The 20,694-nt window shown below is 41.5% G+C and overlaps 1 protein-coding gene across 1 annotated transcript in view; it reads left to right on the forward strand.

Moving 5' to 3' along the window:
* ctdp1 (CTD (carboxy-terminal domain, RNA polymerase II, polypeptide A) phosphatase, subunit 1) overlaps nucleotides 1–20,694 on the forward strand; it is a 35,355-nt gene that overhangs the window by 4,433 nt on the left and 10,228 nt on the right. Inside the window, exons 6-12 of the mRNA XM_054764271.1 lie at nucleotides 375–465; nucleotides 537–703; nucleotides 2,062–3,063; nucleotides 4,889–5,030; nucleotides 6,035–6,254; nucleotides 7,362–7,514; nucleotides 17,022–17,227. Coding sequence (XP_054620246.1) covers nucleotides 375–465; nucleotides 537–703; nucleotides 2,062–3,063; nucleotides 4,889–5,030; nucleotides 6,035–6,254; nucleotides 7,362–7,514; nucleotides 17,022–17,227 — 1,981 coding nt within the window. The remainder of the gene's footprint in view (nucleotides 1–374; nucleotides 466–536; nucleotides 704–2,061; nucleotides 3,064–4,888; nucleotides 5,031–6,034; nucleotides 6,255–7,361; nucleotides 7,515–17,021; nucleotides 17,228–20,694) is intronic.

Below are 20,694 nucleotides of genomic sequence, written 5' to 3' on the forward strand. Positions count from 1 at the left end.
TTTCTCCACCAGTCTGCAAGGAAATACTACAAAACTTTCAAACATGAAAACCTCAGCAGAATTGTGATGCATTTGAAATTGAGGTAGGCCAGCCATGCTTTATTCAGGCTGCAGCCCTCCATCACACTGTACAGTATATAACCCCGGCCCGGCACTGTTTTGCCGCCATATGATGAATGTTTAATGCCTTTGGAATTGAAATTTACTACTACCTCCGATGAGGAGAGGCCGGTGTGGTTCACTGCAGCCACCGTCTGCTTTATATATATCCTGTCAGGAACAAGAGAGAGGTTGTGGAAGAGTTTAAACTATTAAAGCAGATTGGTTTATCAAGCAAAATGTGCTCATTTGCTCTTTAATGTCCTTTTTCTTAGGCTTTTTAGACCCTGAAACAAAGCTGTTCTCACATCGAATCCTTTCAAGAGATGAATGCATCGACCCCTATTCCAAGACAGGCAACCTTAGGTGGGAATTCCATTCTTTTAAATGCAAATAAATCACATCAGCAAGCTGATATCCCTCCATTGTTCGAACAGGAATCTTTTCCCCTGTGGGGATTCAATGGTCTGCATCATTGATGACCGTGAAGATGTGTGGAAGTTTGCGCCCAACCTCATCACTGTGAAGAAATACGTCTACTTCGAGGGCATCGGGGATATGAACGCACCGCCCGGCTCGCAGGAAGCTCTCATGGCCAAGAAAGGTCCTTAAGTTACTGGTCATTTTTCTCCCAGTAAACAGTGTCCTTGTGAAGCTGTGTGTACAACCAAGGTTGCCATGTGCAAGGTTTCCACTTCCCTGCACAGTCCGCTCTTAAGAGGCACTTTTAAGTTAGCAACAAAGTCCTCTAGCAAAGCTCTCTTGTTAGGTTGTTGTTTAAAGGCAGTGCAGAGTCTTAAATGAGAGCACAGAGTTCAGTCTACTGCGTTTGACTGGATATTCACTTTGACACATCTAGCCACAGAACAAATTCAGTGATAAATGTCCCCCGAAGAAGACTTTTAGAATTAAGATATACAGTATTTGTGTAAGGAAGAAGAACAATGTGAAGACGAGGGAGGAAGGATGACGTGTAGGTTTACTGATGATATTAAGACACAATTAGACTCTATAGGGAAATCAAATGTAATGAGCTCTTCTTGATGTTGGATGCAAATGAATATTAGCGTCACACGGAAATGAAAGAAATAGTGAGTTCAGGAGAAAAATGTTTCACAAGTATGAGAATAATATCATGATAATGACATTTCTTCCCCCCTCCCCAGACCAGACGTTTAAACAATAAATTTGTAAGTTTAACAAGTGAGCAACAAAATTCCCACACAAGCCCAATACTAAAAGGAAACATCACAGACACTGTTTAGAAAGTGTTGCTATATTCAAGTAAAGTTGGTACTTTGCTGTCATATTAATCTCTTTTTCTTGCAGTATTTTCATTTTATGCATTTTGAAGACTTTGATTTTCCGTAACATTTATTATTGTGGCTTTATTGTTTAAAATGTATGACTTTTTTTTTTTTTTTACTTTATTCTTATACTAGGATTACTTTATTCTTGTAATAATACAACTCTAATCTAATCATTCTCCGTAACACTGACTCGTAACTTAATGTACCACGGTTGTAAATGAGGACTTTTTGTTCGCATAAAATGGCAGCTTTAGTTTGGTAATTGTATCACTTCATTCTTTACATTTGATAAATTTGTTCTTGTATAATTATGTTGAAAATATCACATGCTTGGAAAATTACAACTAATTTTTGTAACAACTCCATTCTTGTTCAATTATGACTTAAGAAGTAATGTTACTAATCATTAAATTGTATTCTTGTAAAAAATTTTCTCATTAAATGTAGACTATATTTTGTTTAATTATAACTATATTCACATAATATTCTATCGGACGATATAACGTTGTTTTTGTATTAATTCTTGCAACGCTATCACTTTATTTTTGCACAATGACTAGTCTCGCCCTGATCCTCCTGCCAAGCAAACTTCCATCCAGTCTCTGTAAAGTTGTTGAATACCAAGTGATTGCTGTGCCCTGTCCCCCTGCAGGAAGCCCACCATGTCGCCCAGCAGAGAGCACAGAAGCATTAGAGGCCCCCGGTGCAGACGAGCACAATAACAGCCTCAGGAAAAAGCCAGTAAACGACGGCACAGCGGAGTCTCGGTGCTCTCAGGGAGTCCCCACAAATGAACGGACACATCCCGCTGGGCCTGCACAGGACGAGGCGTTGATAAGTAAACCTTTAGAGGCTGACGAGGAGGCATCTGAGGCCACATCGAAGAAAACCCAGGGGGGTGATAGCCAAGAAAATAGTAAAGAGGAGAGTGTTGGCAGAACAGGTGATGCACAGGACAGTGCAAACTCGTTAACAGCAGTCAGTGAGTCCAATAATCTGGACTTTGACCTTTCCAGTGACAGCGACAGTGAATCCATAAGAGAAAAGACAACCTCAGCGGACGGTGACAGTGAGGTCAGTCAGGAAAAGAAGTCTGAGCATGAAGCAACCTCACAAGATGGCGGAGAAGAGACAGAAGATAAAGCCCAAAGTGAAGCACGAGCAAGTTCTGACTCAGCAGAACATTCGGACGTTCTTCTCCCTGAGCTTGGGAACGGCTGCTCAGACAGGAGGGAACCCGAAACCGAGTCGCAGAATAGCGAACAATCTGGGGTGACCATGGGGGAGGAGCTCCTGGACCAGAGCATGGAGGACGAGGAGGAAGAGGAAGCAGACAACGACAAGGACGATCACCTCATCTACCTGGAAGAAGTGCTGGAGCGCATCCACACGGAGTACTACGCCCGCTATGAGACCTTCCTGAAGAAGGAGGTGCCCGACACGCCGGACATTCGCAAGATCGTTCCTGAGCTGAAGAGCAAGACCTTAGAGGGCACCACATTAGTGTTCAGTGGATTGTACCCAACCAACTACCCATTTGAGAGGACTCGGGAGTTCTACCACGCGAAGGCACTGGGGGCAAAGATTGGCAAGAATTTGGTTCTGAACTCACAAGAACCCAATGGAACAACACACCTCATTGCAGCAAAATCTGGTAAGTAAGAGTGGCTGCTATTTCCCAAATGTTGTTTTACTTTATTTTTTGATATAGTCTCATCTGTTGTTTACCGCGGGTAATTGGTTCCAGTCTCAGCTGCGATAAGTTAATTTTCGTGAAGTAGGATTCAGTATTAATAGTTGGAGCACAGAAAACCTGGTTATGACTTTCTAAATATGTTTTTTTTGTTTTTTTTTTTACATTATTAGAGCCCCGTAGACATGAAATAACACCCCAATAGTTACTTTTACACTCCTATTATTCTTTGTTTACATCACATTGAGAAGGCTACGGTATCACTGCAGGGACATAAGAGATGGCCGTCTCTAGCATAGCAAGCTCCTGAGCTAACTCGCCAAAAACTTACCACTTCCACACAGAATGAGAGGAGAACCTTTTTTTCAGCCATGGCATGTCGGCTCGGCTGTGATGGCTCATAGCCAGTCAAAAGGTATTTACTATTGACTAATGTTGAATTTGTGGTCGGTGTATTTTTGCGATGCAAATGAGGCAATACGGAGTGTGCTACTTGGCCACAACTCGCAGAGGCGCTGTCTCAACTAGTTTGCTGTCTAAAGAAGGTAAAATTAGGAATTTGCATCCAGGAATACGTCCATTGGGGCAACTTCTCTAGGCACGGAAGCAGAACAGTTCAAGTTCAGCAGCAACTTCAGAACATCCCATCCCTTCAAAAATAATTATTACAAATTTGGTTCTAACGGATGTGTTCTTATTAAAGTATTCATTCTTGATACATTCTTTATACCGCACAGTCAAAGGAAGGGCCTGTTTTTTGTGATTCTTGTGTCATATTATTATTTAGTTCATTCAGCCAGTTGAGACGTGCCCATTTAGCTGGAACCATTCTGAAGTGATGGAAGGTTTTCTTTGCTTAATGAGGCTGGAATCCAACAAGGGTTGTCCAAGGCTTGTTTTAACGTCCAGATTTCCAGCATACTGGCAGTGGTGTGTAACGCAGCCTTGGCCAAACTTTACACAAAACCCATATAGAGAGGTCATTGATAATGGACTTCATTTCATAGAGAGAACATTAGTAAAATGCTTGCTTACTCTTGGCTCAGAAACAGCGAGGAATATTCAAAATGAGGCCCGTCCTTGCATGTGCCACCAATTCAATTTGCTTTGCGAGCAAGCACAGGAAGCGGTGGCGGTTGCCTTGGGAGCCTCACTTGGCAATCACTCACATGGTGCAGCAGAAGAAGACGACGACGACTGGGAAGTGAGGAGAAGCAACATAAAGGAAATCAGGACATTGCAAAGTGTGCCTAATTTGGAATGAAACCCCGAAAACGCTTGGCGTGCTGTCAATAAAGCACATGCTGTAGTGATTGGAAAGGTGTTCGTCTAAAATCTGCGTTCTCTTGTCATTTAGCTTCATGAAGTTGACTTTATTTTCTCCCCAAATTCTGTTTATACTTTCCAAGAAGCGAGTCGCAAACTAAAAAAAGCCCATGGAAGAACAGTAATTGCTATAATTACAGCTGGGGCATTACTGTGCCACTGTGTCAAACATCAATAAATATTATCCAAACACAAAACCGACTGTGGATTTGCCCAATGAAGACATGCCTTTCTGGATTCAGAGAGTGGGCAGAAAAGTGAAAGGACAGCGACTCCAGAAGAGAAACCTTGTTCTCTTTCTCAGCCTATTGACCTGGCAATTATTTGCTCCTTTCTCTTCCAGGGGTCCCCAAAAAGTGATCCTTGAACTGAGTAGTGTAATCACAAAGAGGTTTTGATTAGAAGGTCAAGACTGTCACCCGTTCTGACCTTTTTTTTTTTTTAATCCTTGTCGACACAGGCACAGAGAAGGTCCGTCAGGCATTGGCGTGCAAGCATCTCCACGTGGTTAACCCCGACTGGCTGTGGAGTTGTCTCGAGCGCTGGGAGAGGGTGGAGGAGACGCTCTTCCCGCTAAAGGAGGACTACTCCAAGCAGACACGGTACGATGAAACTAGCAACAACCAGGCTTGACTGGGTAGAGCACACACTTATCGCCAAGGCTGAACAGTAATACCAGATAGTAGAGTCTGCCCTAATTTGAATTGATAACATTAAATTATAAATTGATAAACTTGTTGGACTGCTGTTTTGCCTTGCAGTCCAGTAGTATAGGTATGAAATAATTACTATTCATACTATGGATGGGCATAATTTTGGATTAATCTAGAATTAATCGATTGTTGATTAATTGCATCTTGAGGCAACAGAGGCAAAAAATAAAAAGGCGAACAAGACATCAGCTTCAATAATATATACATATACATAAACTAACGTACAAAACATTTGTGATTGTTAATCTTCCTAATTAAGGACATTGTTACATTACACTTGTAGATTCAGTCTAATATCAGTGCATTTTAAGTCTAATGGCTTCTCACACACACACACTCACACAGCACAATCAGAGTTGCATAGCACTTGCGTACAACTGATGGAAAAGCACTGGGAGACACACAATAGATGCATTGTTCTCACTCACACAAGCTTAACTTTCGCTTTCTAGAGGGGCTCGGCAACTGCTATATAGACTGGGCTCTTCCTCAATCTTCCTCACTGATGATGGAGTCCAGCTCTGTAACCAAATATGTTGCTGTTAATTTTTGTAATACGATTTGACAACCTTATAAATTGTGTGGTCATTGACAAATTCACTGATAGCAAAGTGCCCTGAAGGACCAGGGAAAAAGGCTAAAGAGAAGAAATAGCTTTTACAACATTCACTAACATAATTTGTAATTGCATTGCGCATCAAGTTTCTGATGCTACCCTGCTATTTCACTCGGAAAGGACATAGCTGTTGTAGTAAATGTGAACATCACAACCCTGTGGGCGGCAGTGATGCAAAAAAAGATCTTGTCGATGTTGCGTGATATTAACATGACTGTGTAGGTGAAGGTAGCAGGGTGTTACATCATTCTCATTTTGTTTCTTCACCTGGTTGAAGGAGCAACAGCCCAGCAGCTTTCCTATGGGGCTCCCGGCTGAAGCCTCATTTCCAGCAACCCCCTCTGATCCAACACAGACCTCCACCTCCGCCTCCCGAGGTTCGAACCTATGACCGCGTCACCGGGAAGCTGATTCGCAGGGCCCCTCGGGCATTGCCGGCAGCGCCTTACCTCCAGACGTCGGGTTCTTCTCTGTCTGATCAACATGAGCTAACGTGTCTCAGGTACTGTCATATAATGATAACATACGGATGCAATAACATTCTAGCAGTTTCTCACCACTCGACATCAGCTGGAGTATGATTTGCTCTAATTGCTATGTTTGCAAAATAAGGGCAACATGGAAGTACCAACCCTTGGGTATTGCTCAAAACTACTATTGGTATTTGTCTGTGTAGTATTGACCTAAAAACTCATTCATAACACATCTTAACTACATGGCTTTGTCCACTGAGTCCCATTTGCTTCCACTCCTTCTCTTTAAACAAGCTTCTGTGCTTGCTATATGGCTCCCAATGGAGACATACTGTTGCTTTACCTACTCATCAGGGCGGCAAAGCTCACACTTTGGTGGTTATTTGTTGCGTTTCTGCTACTGTTATGTCAACATCGCACAGCCAGATTTACGATTTATTCTGAAATGATCCACAAGGGGGCGAGCAAGGATTGAGTTGCGGCTCTATGGTACCACAGTTGATGTCTTTTTGATATTGGATGATAATGAAGAAGGATAAAAGAAGCCTAAGTACTCCATGGCGTCTATTTACCTAAACCTCAAAGACGATTGGCATTTATTGGAAGCAGGCGATAATTGGAGAGAGGCTTCCGAAATGTCAAAACTCATGAACTCATACTGTAACTTCATTTGTTTTAAACTAATAAGGATTTGGAGTGCAAGAGAAAGTGTAAAGTAGCTCCAAGTACTGTATGTTGCAAAAGCGAAGCGCTCAGCCAGCATTAATACCACCAATGAGTTAGATAAAGCTGTTCATTCTACTTCAAATGCCGCTACTTCTTTCTTGTGGAGTGTAATACATCAGGGGGTTTCCTACAGCCACAGCTGTTAATGTTTTTTGACCCAGCACAGACCCCGGCAGTTATTTTCTTTTGTAGACCACACACCCGGCGGTTCAGTTCAATAGAGGCTTTAGTAATTCAAGGATTATGGACACAGCACAGTTATATCAACTTTGGTTTTAGTCATCAAGAAGATCAGTTTAATGAAGTGGAAGTGTAAAATGAAAGAATGAAGAAATGGAAAGACTTTCATCTTTGCATTCATTTTGCTAACGATGTTTTCCTTTTTTTGTTTGTTTGTTTGCATACCTCAGGGGAACGCCAAATAGTCAACAAGACGTAGCAGCGGGACCCAGCCAGGAAGACAAGTCATTAGGGCCGGCACGTCGGGAGCCTAGCTTGTCGGAAACGATGCCGCTATATACGCTTTGCAAGGAGGATCTAGAGAGCATGGATAAAGAGGTGAGACCAGTCAATACTGCACTTTTTTCTTTTTGATACACTCATGTATCTCTCATCTATGTATTTTCTGCTGTTTGCATTAGAGAGAACAGCAGAAAAATACACATTATTTATGAAGATTTTAAATATTTTTGTCCGTTACGCTTGATCTCACTCATCAGCGGTTGTGTATCCCGCACGGAAATGAGACTTCATTAAATGAAATGTGGCCCGAGGACTTGGATGTCACTATGATTGGTCACGCATTGAATGACAAACTTGACTGAATTTACTGCAATACTAAACTAAAGCCATCCCACACTTAATAACTCATTTTAAGTAACTCTGTATAGCTGCAGGCGGCAATTCAGATTTCAAAACTGCTGCGCCATGCTTTTCTTTTTTTTGTTTTTTTGTTCTACCCTTTTTCTCAAATGTAAGTATTTAAAGATGCAGGCGCATAATGCTTACAAGGCAGGAAAGGAGCCAAATTCAATAGCAATTGTAAAGCTTTATGATAATAATCCACTGAAATCAAGTTAATTGAATTTGGCAGCCTTTAAGTCATCTAATTAAAATAACTAAGCAAACAAATATAACCATAAGTGTTTACCTGTATTATTGCCATTGTTGTGGTGACCTTTAAGGTATTATACTTGAATTTTAAAAAACGTAGCGTCTTTGGAAACAGGCGATAATTGGAGGGAGGTTGCTTGAAACCTTAGTTTTTAAACTAATAATAATTTGGAGTGCACGAGAAAGTCTATAAGGAAAATGTAGCACTCTTTGATTGTATTGCCCTGCAGCAATAGAAACAATGTTGTAATATTGCTTAGACGCAAAGTGCTGAGCCAGCATTAATACCGCTTCAGTTCAATGTAGACGGTAAACAGTTGAGTTGAGCGTGAGTTTCACAGCAACAGCTGAGTAGCAACATTTTAAAGCGCATGCAGAGGTAGATAAAGTTGCCGGATGCTCACCGCTCATGGTACTCCTAATGCAGCTACGGCCATCTTGCAATATGAATAAAAATTAGGAGGTTTCCTACAGCCACAGCCGTTAATGTATTTTGGACCCGCCGTTACCTAGGGACCCCAGCGTTTGTAGACCATGCACCCAGCAACTGTAAGAGACTTGGCTGATAATTGAATAAATACATGGCATGCTATATGCATATATACTCCCTCTAGCCATAGTTTGTTGTCAAATAACATGTCTATTGTTGCTTTCAGACAATATTCCTGCAGCAAGGAAACATTTTCCCAACATGATGCTGACTGAATCACTTTTTTCCGTTATTATTAATGTGGAAATACACCATTATTGCAGCTGATAATAGGGTGACTTACAGTAAAGCGTGTTTGTGGGTTGTTTTTTTTTCTTATTCATGTAATGAAAGTCTGAGAACTATAATAGCCTGCGAGGACGTTGCTATGGCAAGTCTTGGACCGACTGTGAAAATGATGTCACTGGTGTTGTTCCATTACGGCCTTCCACTGAGATATCTGCTGGATAATCTATCCAATAATTGTCACTCCGTGTAAGAAGGAAATTGCGAGCTCAGAGTGTTGGGAGAGTACATACACTTTAATTTTATTTATCTTTAAACCCCCAAAGACCTGTATTATTCTGTTCACAGTGCTTATTAATTAGTGCCTTTGTGTACAATGGCCTGACGTAATGGACATAATTAATTTTGTGCAGTAATTAAAGGCCATCTTATTTTAATGTAGCACCGTGCGAGTTGAAGAGCGAGTAGGTTAATGAGGTGTACAATGCTTACACGGCGATTGCTGTGTAATTGTCACTTTTTGCATGAACGTAAAGTCGAAGTAGCTCATCTAGAAGTGTTAATGACCATGTCTCACTTCACGGATTCCTATCACGGTTCAGGCGCATTTGTTGTATTTTGTATAGCTAATTGTTTTCCGTGTTTCATTTGGTTGCCATGATATGCTCACAAATTGTGTGAAATGACATTTTTATAGTGATGGGAACTTCAGTGGAAAGTTGTTCAATCCTGCTTCTTTGGTTATCATCACACTTTTTGCCTTTATCGTCATCATTTTGGCAGTCCTCCAAAAACCATGAATGTGGCAAACCTTACCTTCAAAACAGAGATTAGGAGTATTTGCTTCTTGAAAGACCAATCCTTGTTGTACACGTTTGTACCCTGGGAAAAGTAAATGGAATGACCCGGCCTTTGCAGAAACATTGCATTTCAAATGTCACCTGAGCTAAAGGGCAGACTGTGACATTACTAAATGTTCTCCATCTTGAGGGCAGAAGGAAAAAAAAAGAGCTTTAATTGAGTGAAGCAAGGTAAGAATCCTGAGTCGGGGCGACAGACGCGCATTTAAATGTCGCCTGTGGTGATGTTGGGTTGACATGGAGGAGACGTGTAGGTTTGTACTGCAAAGGCAACATTGCAATGTATATAATGTACCTGGTCTTTGATGGTTGGGCTCAAATATTACAATCTCCCATTCGTGTTTTAATTGGGAATCCTAGTTTTGTTTTAATTACAGTGGACCCCAGTGGAATGTTTCAGAAGGCAAACTTTTTGTCATCGTAAAACATTTACAGTAATTGCTGTGCAGTATAGGCAATTTTAGCATAGTTATTGATGGGTGAGTGCAAAGACAAGTTATACAAGTAAGGAGAGGGTGTCCTGACACAACTTTTTCACTTTCGATACAATACCAATATCAATCCCATTTGATATCAGCACGCGTCATACTTCCTTTTTTTACTTATTTTCTAGTGTGCGATGTTAGAAAAGGCTTCATCAAGTGATATCACGCAAACGGAGAACAACAGTTATCAACTGTAGGTATGAAGGAAAATGTATTAGTTTACGGAGGGGCCTGAGGGTTGTTTTTCACCTCTGAGGTCTTGCAAGGATCTTCATGCTGTTCTTTTGTGGTGCTGCTTTGGATGCGCAATGTGGTTGGTTGTTTTGAACTTTCACGGTTCTGTGCCACCACAGGGGGCTTGTGCATGCCAGGTTTTGCACTGGGCTGCGACGTCTTATTCAGACTTTGCTGTGGGGTGCTGCCGATGTTGGTCCCGCTCCTTCCTTGTTAGCACTATTGTTGAGATCAGGGGTCTGCATGCTGGATCTACTGCTGCTGGATAGAAGTGCTGGAGAGGAATCTGGAAAGGACTGCTTGTATCAGAGTGCTAACATCAGGGCACTTGCAGTCATTTTTTTGTTATTATCAGACCAATATCTGATATCGGTATCGGATGGGGGTACACCTACAAGTAAGTGCTGTTGCTTATACATAGGGGTGCCACACGACAAGATGATACGTCAGGTGAGACAAGATTTTAACAACTTTTAAGAAAAGTACAATGAAAAAAATATGACAGTATATTGCAATCTATAAATTTAATTTCTACTACATTAGCTTGCATTGCTCCTCATGAGGCCGCACTCTTCTGCACTGTCTGTGTGTGTGCGTGTGTGTGTGCCTCCACTCACGGAGACAAAAAGACCGTATAACTGACAAAAGGTTCTGTTCATGCCATTGTTCTATGAAGCAAACACGTCTAGGTGCTGAAAGCAATGCGCAGAGTGAATCCTCTTCCTGCCTGTTTGGAAGCAAGAGACAAGGAAGACAGGACACGCATGCGCATGGCAATATATTAAGGTCGGCAAAACGATCGACTTAATTTTCATTTATTTTGTAATTAATTTATTGATTATTGTTCCAGCCCTAGTGCCCACTTCTGAAGAAGCAATCTTGTCACGTTTTAATCTGGCAAGATCCTGTGACACCCCTGCTAGTAAACAATAAACATGTAGCAGATCTGTCCTTTCATAACGACCAGTGATAAGACTGCCAAGCCACTCATGATATCAGTTAATGCTGATTAGTTCATTAAATAATCATCTGAAAAATTAGAAGACCCTATGTAATGCAGATGTCCTCAAAGTTTATAATCATTAGACAAATGGCCAATAACTTATGGAACATTAGTTGCCAGGTAAGTTGGATATTTTGCTTGATGGAAGCCATGTTTTATAACCATTTTTGCTCAAATTTTGCAGGCATGTGCTTGTCTGTCCCCTAAAGGTGTGTACCAAATTCGGAGGCGATTCAGCCCTAAATTTGCAGTGGGTGTTTTGTAGCATGAGAAATTTTAAGTTTATTCGACTTAAGGGGTCAAACTTTGGTGTTTAATAACAGCTCCAGCATGTGAATAAAGAAATAAGTAGTGAGTGCAGGTAAAGAATTGGACATGACACGCGTGTGTATGTGTAACCCTTGGAGACTCGACTCGTTAAGCCTTGCTATCATAGGAGATGGTGGTCCAGTCATCACTCACGATGATCCCACGCCTTACAGATATTGATCTGGAGGTTTAATCCTTGTTAGACGCCAAGGGGATGACAAGGTTTGCTGTGAGTCTGCAGAAAGCTTATCGGGAAACGTGTCCATCATAAACCTGCAATAGATCATTTTTTTTAACCCCCCACCCTACTGAGGAAAAAAATCGAGGAATTAATCCAACCAGGACATTTGATGGCAATGTGTTGCACATGTTAACAGGCATTTATGAATTTCCGCATCAAAAGCTTCAACTACTATAGTGACTCGAGGCATCACAACATGACTCCTCTCCTGTCTCGCTCAGCACATTTGCATGCACTAAAACAGTCGGATATCCTGAATTAGTTTGGTACACTTTTATGTGAAGTCCTCGCTTACATGCATTATTTCTAATTCGATCATTGGCCAAAACGCTGTGAGCCTCTGAAACGCTAGGGGGTGACTGTGGTCATTTCAGCGTGTTCAGCTGTGTGGGTAGAGGAAGAGCAGAAGCAGTCTCGCGGCATTCCACAACTCTTACCTGTGGTTGGTAACATTTTAATGCGTGTTTAAGATTTTGGATGCTTGTGGCTATGGTGCTCCTCAGAGGCATCAGAAAAAATCACAGGTGGATGCTTTGACTGACTTGACTGTTTAAAAACAAACTTTCCCTCAATGAAAGTGGATTATTTTAATTCATAGATTACATCAGTGCTTCTCAAATAGTGGGGTGGGAGGGTGCGGTGAACTGTCATGGGGGGCATGAGAGTCAAGGGGGGCTTTAAATAATCATGCAGGCAACATGTATGAATTTGTCATACTCAGCATGCAATTTAACTCTTAAATACATTTGTATGCTTCACTGCTCTCCATTTTGTTGCATTTTGCTGGTTTCAGTTTTGTGTTCAGTCTTTACAGCAATAAATAGATATTATCAGCGTCTCAATAGTACTTCAAATCGGAGGGGGGTGCGCAAAATCATTTCTGTGGGGGTATGACAGAAAATAGAGAGCCACTGGATTACATGTCAGTGAAGTTTTCTAAATTTTTGCATATGGACATTCCATTCTTGTTGGTCTAAACATCCCTCCTCCCTCTGGCTTTATTTATTTTCTTGTGAATTCAACGCTGTTACGAGCGGCGCCACGATGGCACATGCATAAAAAGCCCCCTCCAATGATCAGTCGATAAAAGTACATACATGCTTGAGGGATCTGGTTTCCAATTGCATTGTTTACATGTGTTAATCCGATCAGTAAACAGTCAAACATGATGTAACTGTCTTTACATGTGATTTTAGAACACAATAATTCAGATTTTTTAGTGCATGTAGTGAATTGTGTGTGTGTGTGTGTGTGTGTGTGTGTGTGTGTGTGTGTGTGTGTGTGTGTGTGTGTGTGTGAGTGACAGGAAGAAAAGCTCTGACTCACTTGGAAAGTTTGTTTGGCCGGAAGCTAAGACAACAGTCATTTGGCTTATGACTTTTAAGCATTTATTGACTAACAGAATTAGATACAATTTGCAGTTTGGCTAGTGATCAAAGTCAAAGAGCAATAGACGATTCAAAACAATACACATCTGCCTGCCCGGTGGCCCCCAGTTTGAGTGGTCCTGCTAAAAGGTTCCAGCTTTCGGCATTCAGCCGTCACGTCAACACAACCATCTCCCAAGACTCAATTGAGTGTCCTTAAACTGGAACACTGTGAATATTCCCCCTGCTCTCATTTCCATTTGCACACGGTTCTTGGCAGGCAATGCAGAAATATTTTCATTCATCTGACGGTGGCAAGATGTCTCGCTTTGCTGCTTGCTTAAAGGACGTGTTGTGGCATACAGATTCCAGAACGTTCTCCTCTTATGCTCGAGATAAACCATCTTTATCTGGTCTCTCAGTCATCTCTTACATTTCAAACAGTAACATATGCTCAATGGTCAAAGGAAAATGGAAGAAAATGTGGAGTTAGTCACAGAAAGACAGCATTCATCTCCATTCGAGTTCATTCCAAAGGTGTTTGATTGGCTTGATGTCAACGCTCTTAAGTTCTTGTCCAAGCACGCCTTTGTTTATTTTTGTACTTATACTTGTACCTACCGACTCATTATGTAGTGCCTCTGAGATAATGGGATAAAGGGATAACATTGACAGTCTAATAAAACATAATTGTATTGTAAATAGTTCCATTCTTCACTTGTCCTTGTCGTAACAGCCAGTTGTTGAGGTAGCTGCTCGGTGAGTACGCTATCTGCGTGGCCTTGAGTTCACCCTGAGCTAATGAACAACTCAGGTGTATGTTTGCCTGGCTGCCTCTCCTCTTGTTTGATTCCATCCAAAATCCCCCCTGAGCGTCGGATGAGCTTTCCGGTACGAACGTAAAGACTTAATCTTCCTCCATGGCGGCATTAAACGACTACCTCGCCATCTTCCGACTCCAACGTCAACTGGCTGACCTATTAGCACCTCCTCACAAATGAAGTCAGTTTTTCAGACGGGATAAAGCCCACGTAATCCTTCTTCAGTGGGTGTTTGCTGTGCAAAGGCTGAGGTTGCCTGGCGCAAACAAAATTGGCCAGTCAGAAGCTGCCACTGCGGATTTACACCTTTTTTGGGATGCTTTGAGGTGTGATAGTTCATCAACATCACAGTGAAATATACTCCAGGTGGAACGGGCAGAGTATATGCCAGTTAGGTCTACCCAATACTGCTTTATCAGGTCTAGTTGGTATAGGTTACCCTGGGAGGTGCCAGAAGACTTCGGGGTGGGGGCAAAAAAAATAAAGAAACCTGCTGAGATAACTTGAATTATGTCAGAGGCCGAAGGAATTTATTTGTAGTTTCTACAATGGACAAGTAAATGGAGTCTGTTTTTCAGGTAGTAGGATGGGCCCCAACCGTCGCATGTCCTCTCAAGGGGGAGGCATACTGGAAAAAAAACTCTGTATTAGGTCCACCGGCTACTGGTCTACCAGGTCGAGCCTTTACTTTTTCAAATGCTGTTTTGTGACCGCATTACTGTTTCCATTTTTCAAAAGTAAGAACAGAAGCCAAGTCAGTTTTATTTCTACCATCAAACCTGTTTTTGTACATCCCCGTATGATTTTCTTTTAAAGTTTTACCATAGTTTTCGTACACTGTCTTGGTTTTCATACAGTCCTACATACTGCCCAAACAAAGAACCTTATGTGTTGCTGGCTCACTGTCCGTGCATTTTTTATATAGTGTCACTGCTAAATAACAACATCTTGTGTATCTCACGAGATCAAAATGTGATGACATTTGTCGCTTGGAAAGAGGGCAGCCAGAAGTCTGTCAGACAGTGAACGATGGCGTCGCTACTGTGAATGATAATACACATAATATGGAACTGGAAGTGTGCGAGGCAGGAGCACAACTGCACATTAAGTGCTTTACGCACACCATAAACCTTAAAGTCCAACTTGCACTTGGTGTTATTTCCTATGGGAAAATTTGCCTCGATTTTCATGTTTCTGTTTTCATCTAACCTTTTGGAATGAATAAACACGCAAAACCAAGGTACCACTGTACGAGTATAGCGCCAATTCACAACAGTAGCTATCTCAAGGTACTTAAAGCAGGTCTGAGACCACGCTTGTACATCAAAGAAAACCATTATGAGCAAGCACTTTGGTGACTGAGGGGGAAAAAAACCCTCTCTCACAGGAAGAAAGCTCAAACAGAACCGAGACGCAGCCTCAACTGGTTGTCACACAGATGCGCAGCTGAAGGGTATTCAGGACGACAAGCAGTTGGTGCACTAGCGTACAGTGTTTCTTTACAGAGTGGTGTGGCATGCATTTTCCAGCATTTTCAGGTGTTTTTGCAGAAAACACAAAGAAAAGAAACTTCCACCTAAACGTCATCTGACATTGTTGGCAACTGCAAGTCAAAATGTTCATGCATCCCCCCCTGCTGTCGTATTTTGTTGTTTTAAGAGCTAATCCCAATGCATAACGTCAAGAAAATCTAGAAAGCAGTCTTGTCAGATACATGGCTCAAGGAAGTTGACCACCAATGATTCAATGAGATGAACCGTGGCCGTTTTCAGTGTTCCTGTGTGAAACATAGAAGAAATCAGTGCATTTCCACCTTGCACCAACTTGAACAAAATCTACTACCTTAGATTCACACTTTGATGCCTTTGCAACTTGTGATGTAGCTTTAGGGAGGGGGGGGGGGGGGGGGGTGCTCTGTTCTGCTGGGCTCTGAAAGCCTCCTTTGCACTTTGTGTGGCCTTTGATTACAGCCAGGAAATGGATGTTGTGGGAACTTAGCTATATATCTCGAGATTGTTCATGCTTCCATTTCCGAAAAAGGTCAAATGAGTCATGGCAGATTTTTAAATTGTGGCGATCGGGAACACATGACTGCATCCTGCATCCACTGTGCTGTGAAGCAGGAGATCCAAGCTGTAATCTTTCATGGCTCTACTGGGAAAACAATGTCAAGATAATTGACCGCCTTTGTTGGACCTGCTTTTTAGCCTTCTTGCTTCAGCAGCAATTGTGCATATTTTACATTTTTCAAAAAGTGCGTTAATGTGCCTTCAAATACTGTGTTTCATGGCAGCACATTAAAGTCTCATAAAAGGCAGAAAATGACATTGTATGAATTTCTTAAGAGACCATTTGGAAAGTGTAGCAACACATTTACTGACCTCATACAAAGAAATTTAAACGACTTTCTCAGCCGTTATAATACAACATTACAAGTTATCAATGAATGAACTCACACTACTACTTTTTTTCCCAGAAAAAGCGAAGAAAGCAGGGACCACTTATATTCTTCTCCTTCTTGTTTCCTTATTTACATGCTAAAAAAAGGGTCCATAGATATCCCAATAGTTTGGAATTGTTTTAATGTGAAATTAAGATTATGTGTGCTTAATTTTATGTTGTATGTTTTGCTCAGCACAAATAGCCCCCCCGGGTGGGATTTTGGCAGCCCCTGCTGTACTTCAACATGCGCAGAGTACAATGACATATTGATGCAATGCAATTACATCCATCCATACATTATTGACGCCATGGGGCGCTTAATTTTTTGGGTTAAATACTCATGATTGTTTAGATAGAACCAAAAAAACATGAGAGTGACAATTGTTCAGGTGGTCCACGATGCAACAAGTCTCATTACTGAGTCATCTGTCCATAATGTCACTCCACTGCAACTCCTTGTCTTCTTTATGAATAGGTGGATGACATCCTGGGTGAGGAGAGCGACAACGAGAGTGAGGGACGAGGGAAAGAGAAAGCGGGTAATGAGGTGGAGGACGAGCAGGAACAGCCGCAAGGAGCCGGACCCCTAACAGGAGGAGGAGAAGGAAGAGGAGGTGGCCCTCAGGAGCTGAAAGTGGAGGAAGAGGTCCAAGCGACATCCAGTGGGACTACTTTGTCAAGGTGAGACCCACAACCCATTCATTATTATGCTGCAGTGAAAATGGTTAAATACTCAATTTTAAGGCACCCAATTTTATTCTCATGGTTTGAAATACCGGTAAGTGAAATAACATAAGCTGTCGTACCAAATTGACTCGCATAAAAACGTCTCAAAGATTAAGGTCGTCTTTTAATTGGAGTCTAGAAATGTACACATGCACGACTTCCTGTTCAGAACCAGGGAACTTGTAGGCCACAAGGCAGGAAGATGTATTGTTTAGAAGTGTTTTGACCGATGCGTCACATTATTGTGATGAGCTAGTTTAGTTGGGTCCCACGAGTCAAAAACTGCTTAAAGAACAAACCCAATCGTCCCAAACATGTAGTATTTTTTCCACTAGAAAATAAGTCTCAAAATGTCATGTGGTCTTATATTCAGGGTCTACGTTATGACTTCTCCCCAAGTGAGTCAGAGCTTTTCTTCCTGTCACTTATACCAGTGGACCTGGAGGGATGCAGCCACAACCTGAAAAAAGTGCTTCACTGGTTGGGCAGCTTATCTTGTAACAGAGGAGGAATTAGAATGCGAATTTTAAGAAAAGGGTGGACAATGAAGCAGCTGAGAAATATTTTTTATTGCAGTTTTCACTGATTGATAACAAGATTTAAGAAAAAAACACCACATTTTTATGTATTATAGAAAAAGTCAATTTTTTTTTTAAAACATGTGTTATATTCGGGTCATTTATGCACACCAACATCAGTCGAAAGTGTTTTTTGCAAGACATTTAAAGTAGTGACATCATGACATTGCAAAGTGAGTTGCATTGTATGTTGGGATCGGCTGTATTCTATTGGTTTGGCATTGGCACCCCATACCGAGGTTGTAACGATTTCTTGCATCGTCACCATTGTGGAAATGTGTCATTGTCTTTGTACCTTTAGCAAATCTTTACTACTTGAAATCTTTTTTTTAAGTTTGGAATGGAAAAATGCGAAACGTGGAGCATTTGCAAGTTTAAAATAAGGCACCACTTAGTTCATCAGTAGACTGGAACCAGGCAGAGTGGTCTGCTGCCATGGAGACATATCTAAAACAGAGAGCAGACAGTTGTGAGCAGGCGTCTTAGTTTTGCTGAAGGACATTAGATTCAGTCTGGACGAATCCAGTCTCTTCTGGTCAGTTTGATTTATTCCCTGTAAATGTGTCGCTTAGTGAGTGCAGTAATTATCAATGGACGGTGTGCAGTTTATTTCCAATTTCCAATGTCTTTTATACGCCTCCACAATCGTCTTATAGCGTTTATTTTTTCAGGCTGTGGTTTTAGGGCTCGAGTTTTCAATCAGAACCTCCATTAATTCAGCTCTTATCCCTCAGAAGGGTGGATTGGTAGTTCTCAGCACCAAAACAGACATGCATCTGTTGCTAAGATACCGCAGTAATGCACGTGTCCCTCGCCTTGTTCTTACCCGCTCCTGATGATGACAATAATGTTGCTGCTCTTTGCTAGTCCAAAGACGCTGCTTTTTAGGGTACATTGATGTCCGTGATTGTACACAATTCTCCGCCGCCTCATTGCAAGTCCCCACATAGTTGTGCATAATTAGCTTAATTAGATTTTCCGCCAGAGAATGACCTTTGAGTGATTAGGCTGATTCCAACTGGTGATTATTTTCAGCACATTATCCCCACCATCATCCCCTCGTGTGGGCAGACTGGTTCACTTTAAGTGTAAAAATCTGGCCGACAGCCTTATAAATCTTTGACTTTGAAGCATATTATATGATTTTACTGACTCGCGGGACTCGGCAGTGGAGCAGCTCATCCGGTTTGAGGTTGGTTTAATTGATGTGTCTAAAAACTAGTTGAAGTAGTTGGCACAACGTGATCAAGTAGCCCGCGTCGACTGTGCTTGGCGGGCAAATAAAAAAAGCGAGTACTTTTGGGAACCATGTACAATCCTCTTGACAGCATTCCAAGGATAAACTCTTCCATTACTGTCTCTTCCGGTTAAATGCAAAACATCCAGACGCATTGTTGAGCTGGAAATCTTAACCCACATCTGCATAAAAGTCAGTATGCTTAAAAATGTCAATTACATATTTCTCCATTCGTGCTTTTCCGTATGCAGGGGAACCTTAAAAGCTCTAACACACCTCCAATTTGTGCCATGATTTACATGGAATTAACCGTCACCTTCACTAACTGAACAGGCAATGTTTAAAGTAACTTTTTAACACTCTTAAATGGCAGTGGTGTGCAGTCACGGCCAGCAAGACCTTCTCTGCTGGCCTTACCATTAAACTTAAATTGTAGTATTTGCTCCATTAAATTATATTAATTTATTGCCAGCAGTCTATTATCTTCATTTTGTAGCGTGTTTCTTGGCTGCACTGCTTCCAGTAGTGTATATGTGTATCAGTTTTTGTTTTTGTCCAATCAGATTTCAGGTTTTATGTGTTACCATATTAATGTAATCTGCCCAAGGCCTTCAGGATCAGGAGTGCTGGTCCATGTCACATTCACACTATTAGCAATAGGGCTATTTGATTGTTTGTTTGTTTTTTTAGCCAATCAGACTTCAGATTCGCCTCTCAGGGCCCGCTAGCCGGCCCACAGTGATAACAGCACTTTTCTGTCCTCTGATTGGTTGATTAGATGAACCAAATGCATCGCCCGCCACTGCTTAATGGTCACCCAGTGTAAAAATAAGGTAACTGCTGCAATATGTCCTCGTTACAACAACAAAAGTGCATCTCTTTTGTGTAAGTGTAAAATACGCTAACCACTTCAATATTAGCTCATTAAAACAACAAAACACTCATCTCTTTTTGATGACTTTAAGTGCAAAAGGAAGTTAACCACTGTAAAAGTAATTTGCCTCAATCAGTATAGCGACTAGCTAGTTGGCAGCTAATGTTAGCAGTCGAACTCAGGCAGTCACAAAAAGCCAAAGGAAAATGAAAACATGAGTTATTCCTTTGTAAGCAATACTTAGCTTTGGCGAGGTATTGTGAGATTTGATGTCATACATCAAAAATTGCACAACCTTGCCGCTGTAAAATTGTTTTTCTTTGGGTTCACGACCATAATTGGAGCCACTCGGTGCCCACACACGTCCGCCATTATGAGCTGTCGTCTTTGTTCCATTTCCTGTCTGTCGATACGCATTCATTCAGATGCTCGGTTGCCTCTCTGCCATGTGAAACTTGTCACTTGTTGTTAGCAGAGTGAAGGTGACACAGCGGGGAGGGGGGCAGGGGTAGGTTTGGGTCGTGGCTCAGGTTGTCAGACAGCCAAGTGTGAAATCCAAAAATGTGTTTCATCTTGTGTTTCTCTGGCAATGAATTTACTGCACTGGCTTGATTGGTTTGTGTGTCTTTTGTTGTGATGGGTGTGTGAGTCTGTCTTTTAAAACTACTTCAGCCTGAAATATACATATTCATAATTAATAATAATTATTAGTGGTAGCATTATTATGACTATA

The sequence above is a fragment of the Dunckerocampus dactyliophorus genome, chromosome 20, assembly GCF_027744805.1.
Source record: "Dunckerocampus dactyliophorus isolate RoL2022-P2 chromosome 20, RoL_Ddac_1.1, whole genome shotgun sequence".
NCBI classification, from domain to species: Eukaryota; Metazoa; Chordata; class Actinopteri; order Syngnathiformes; family Syngnathidae; genus Dunckerocampus; species Dunckerocampus dactyliophorus.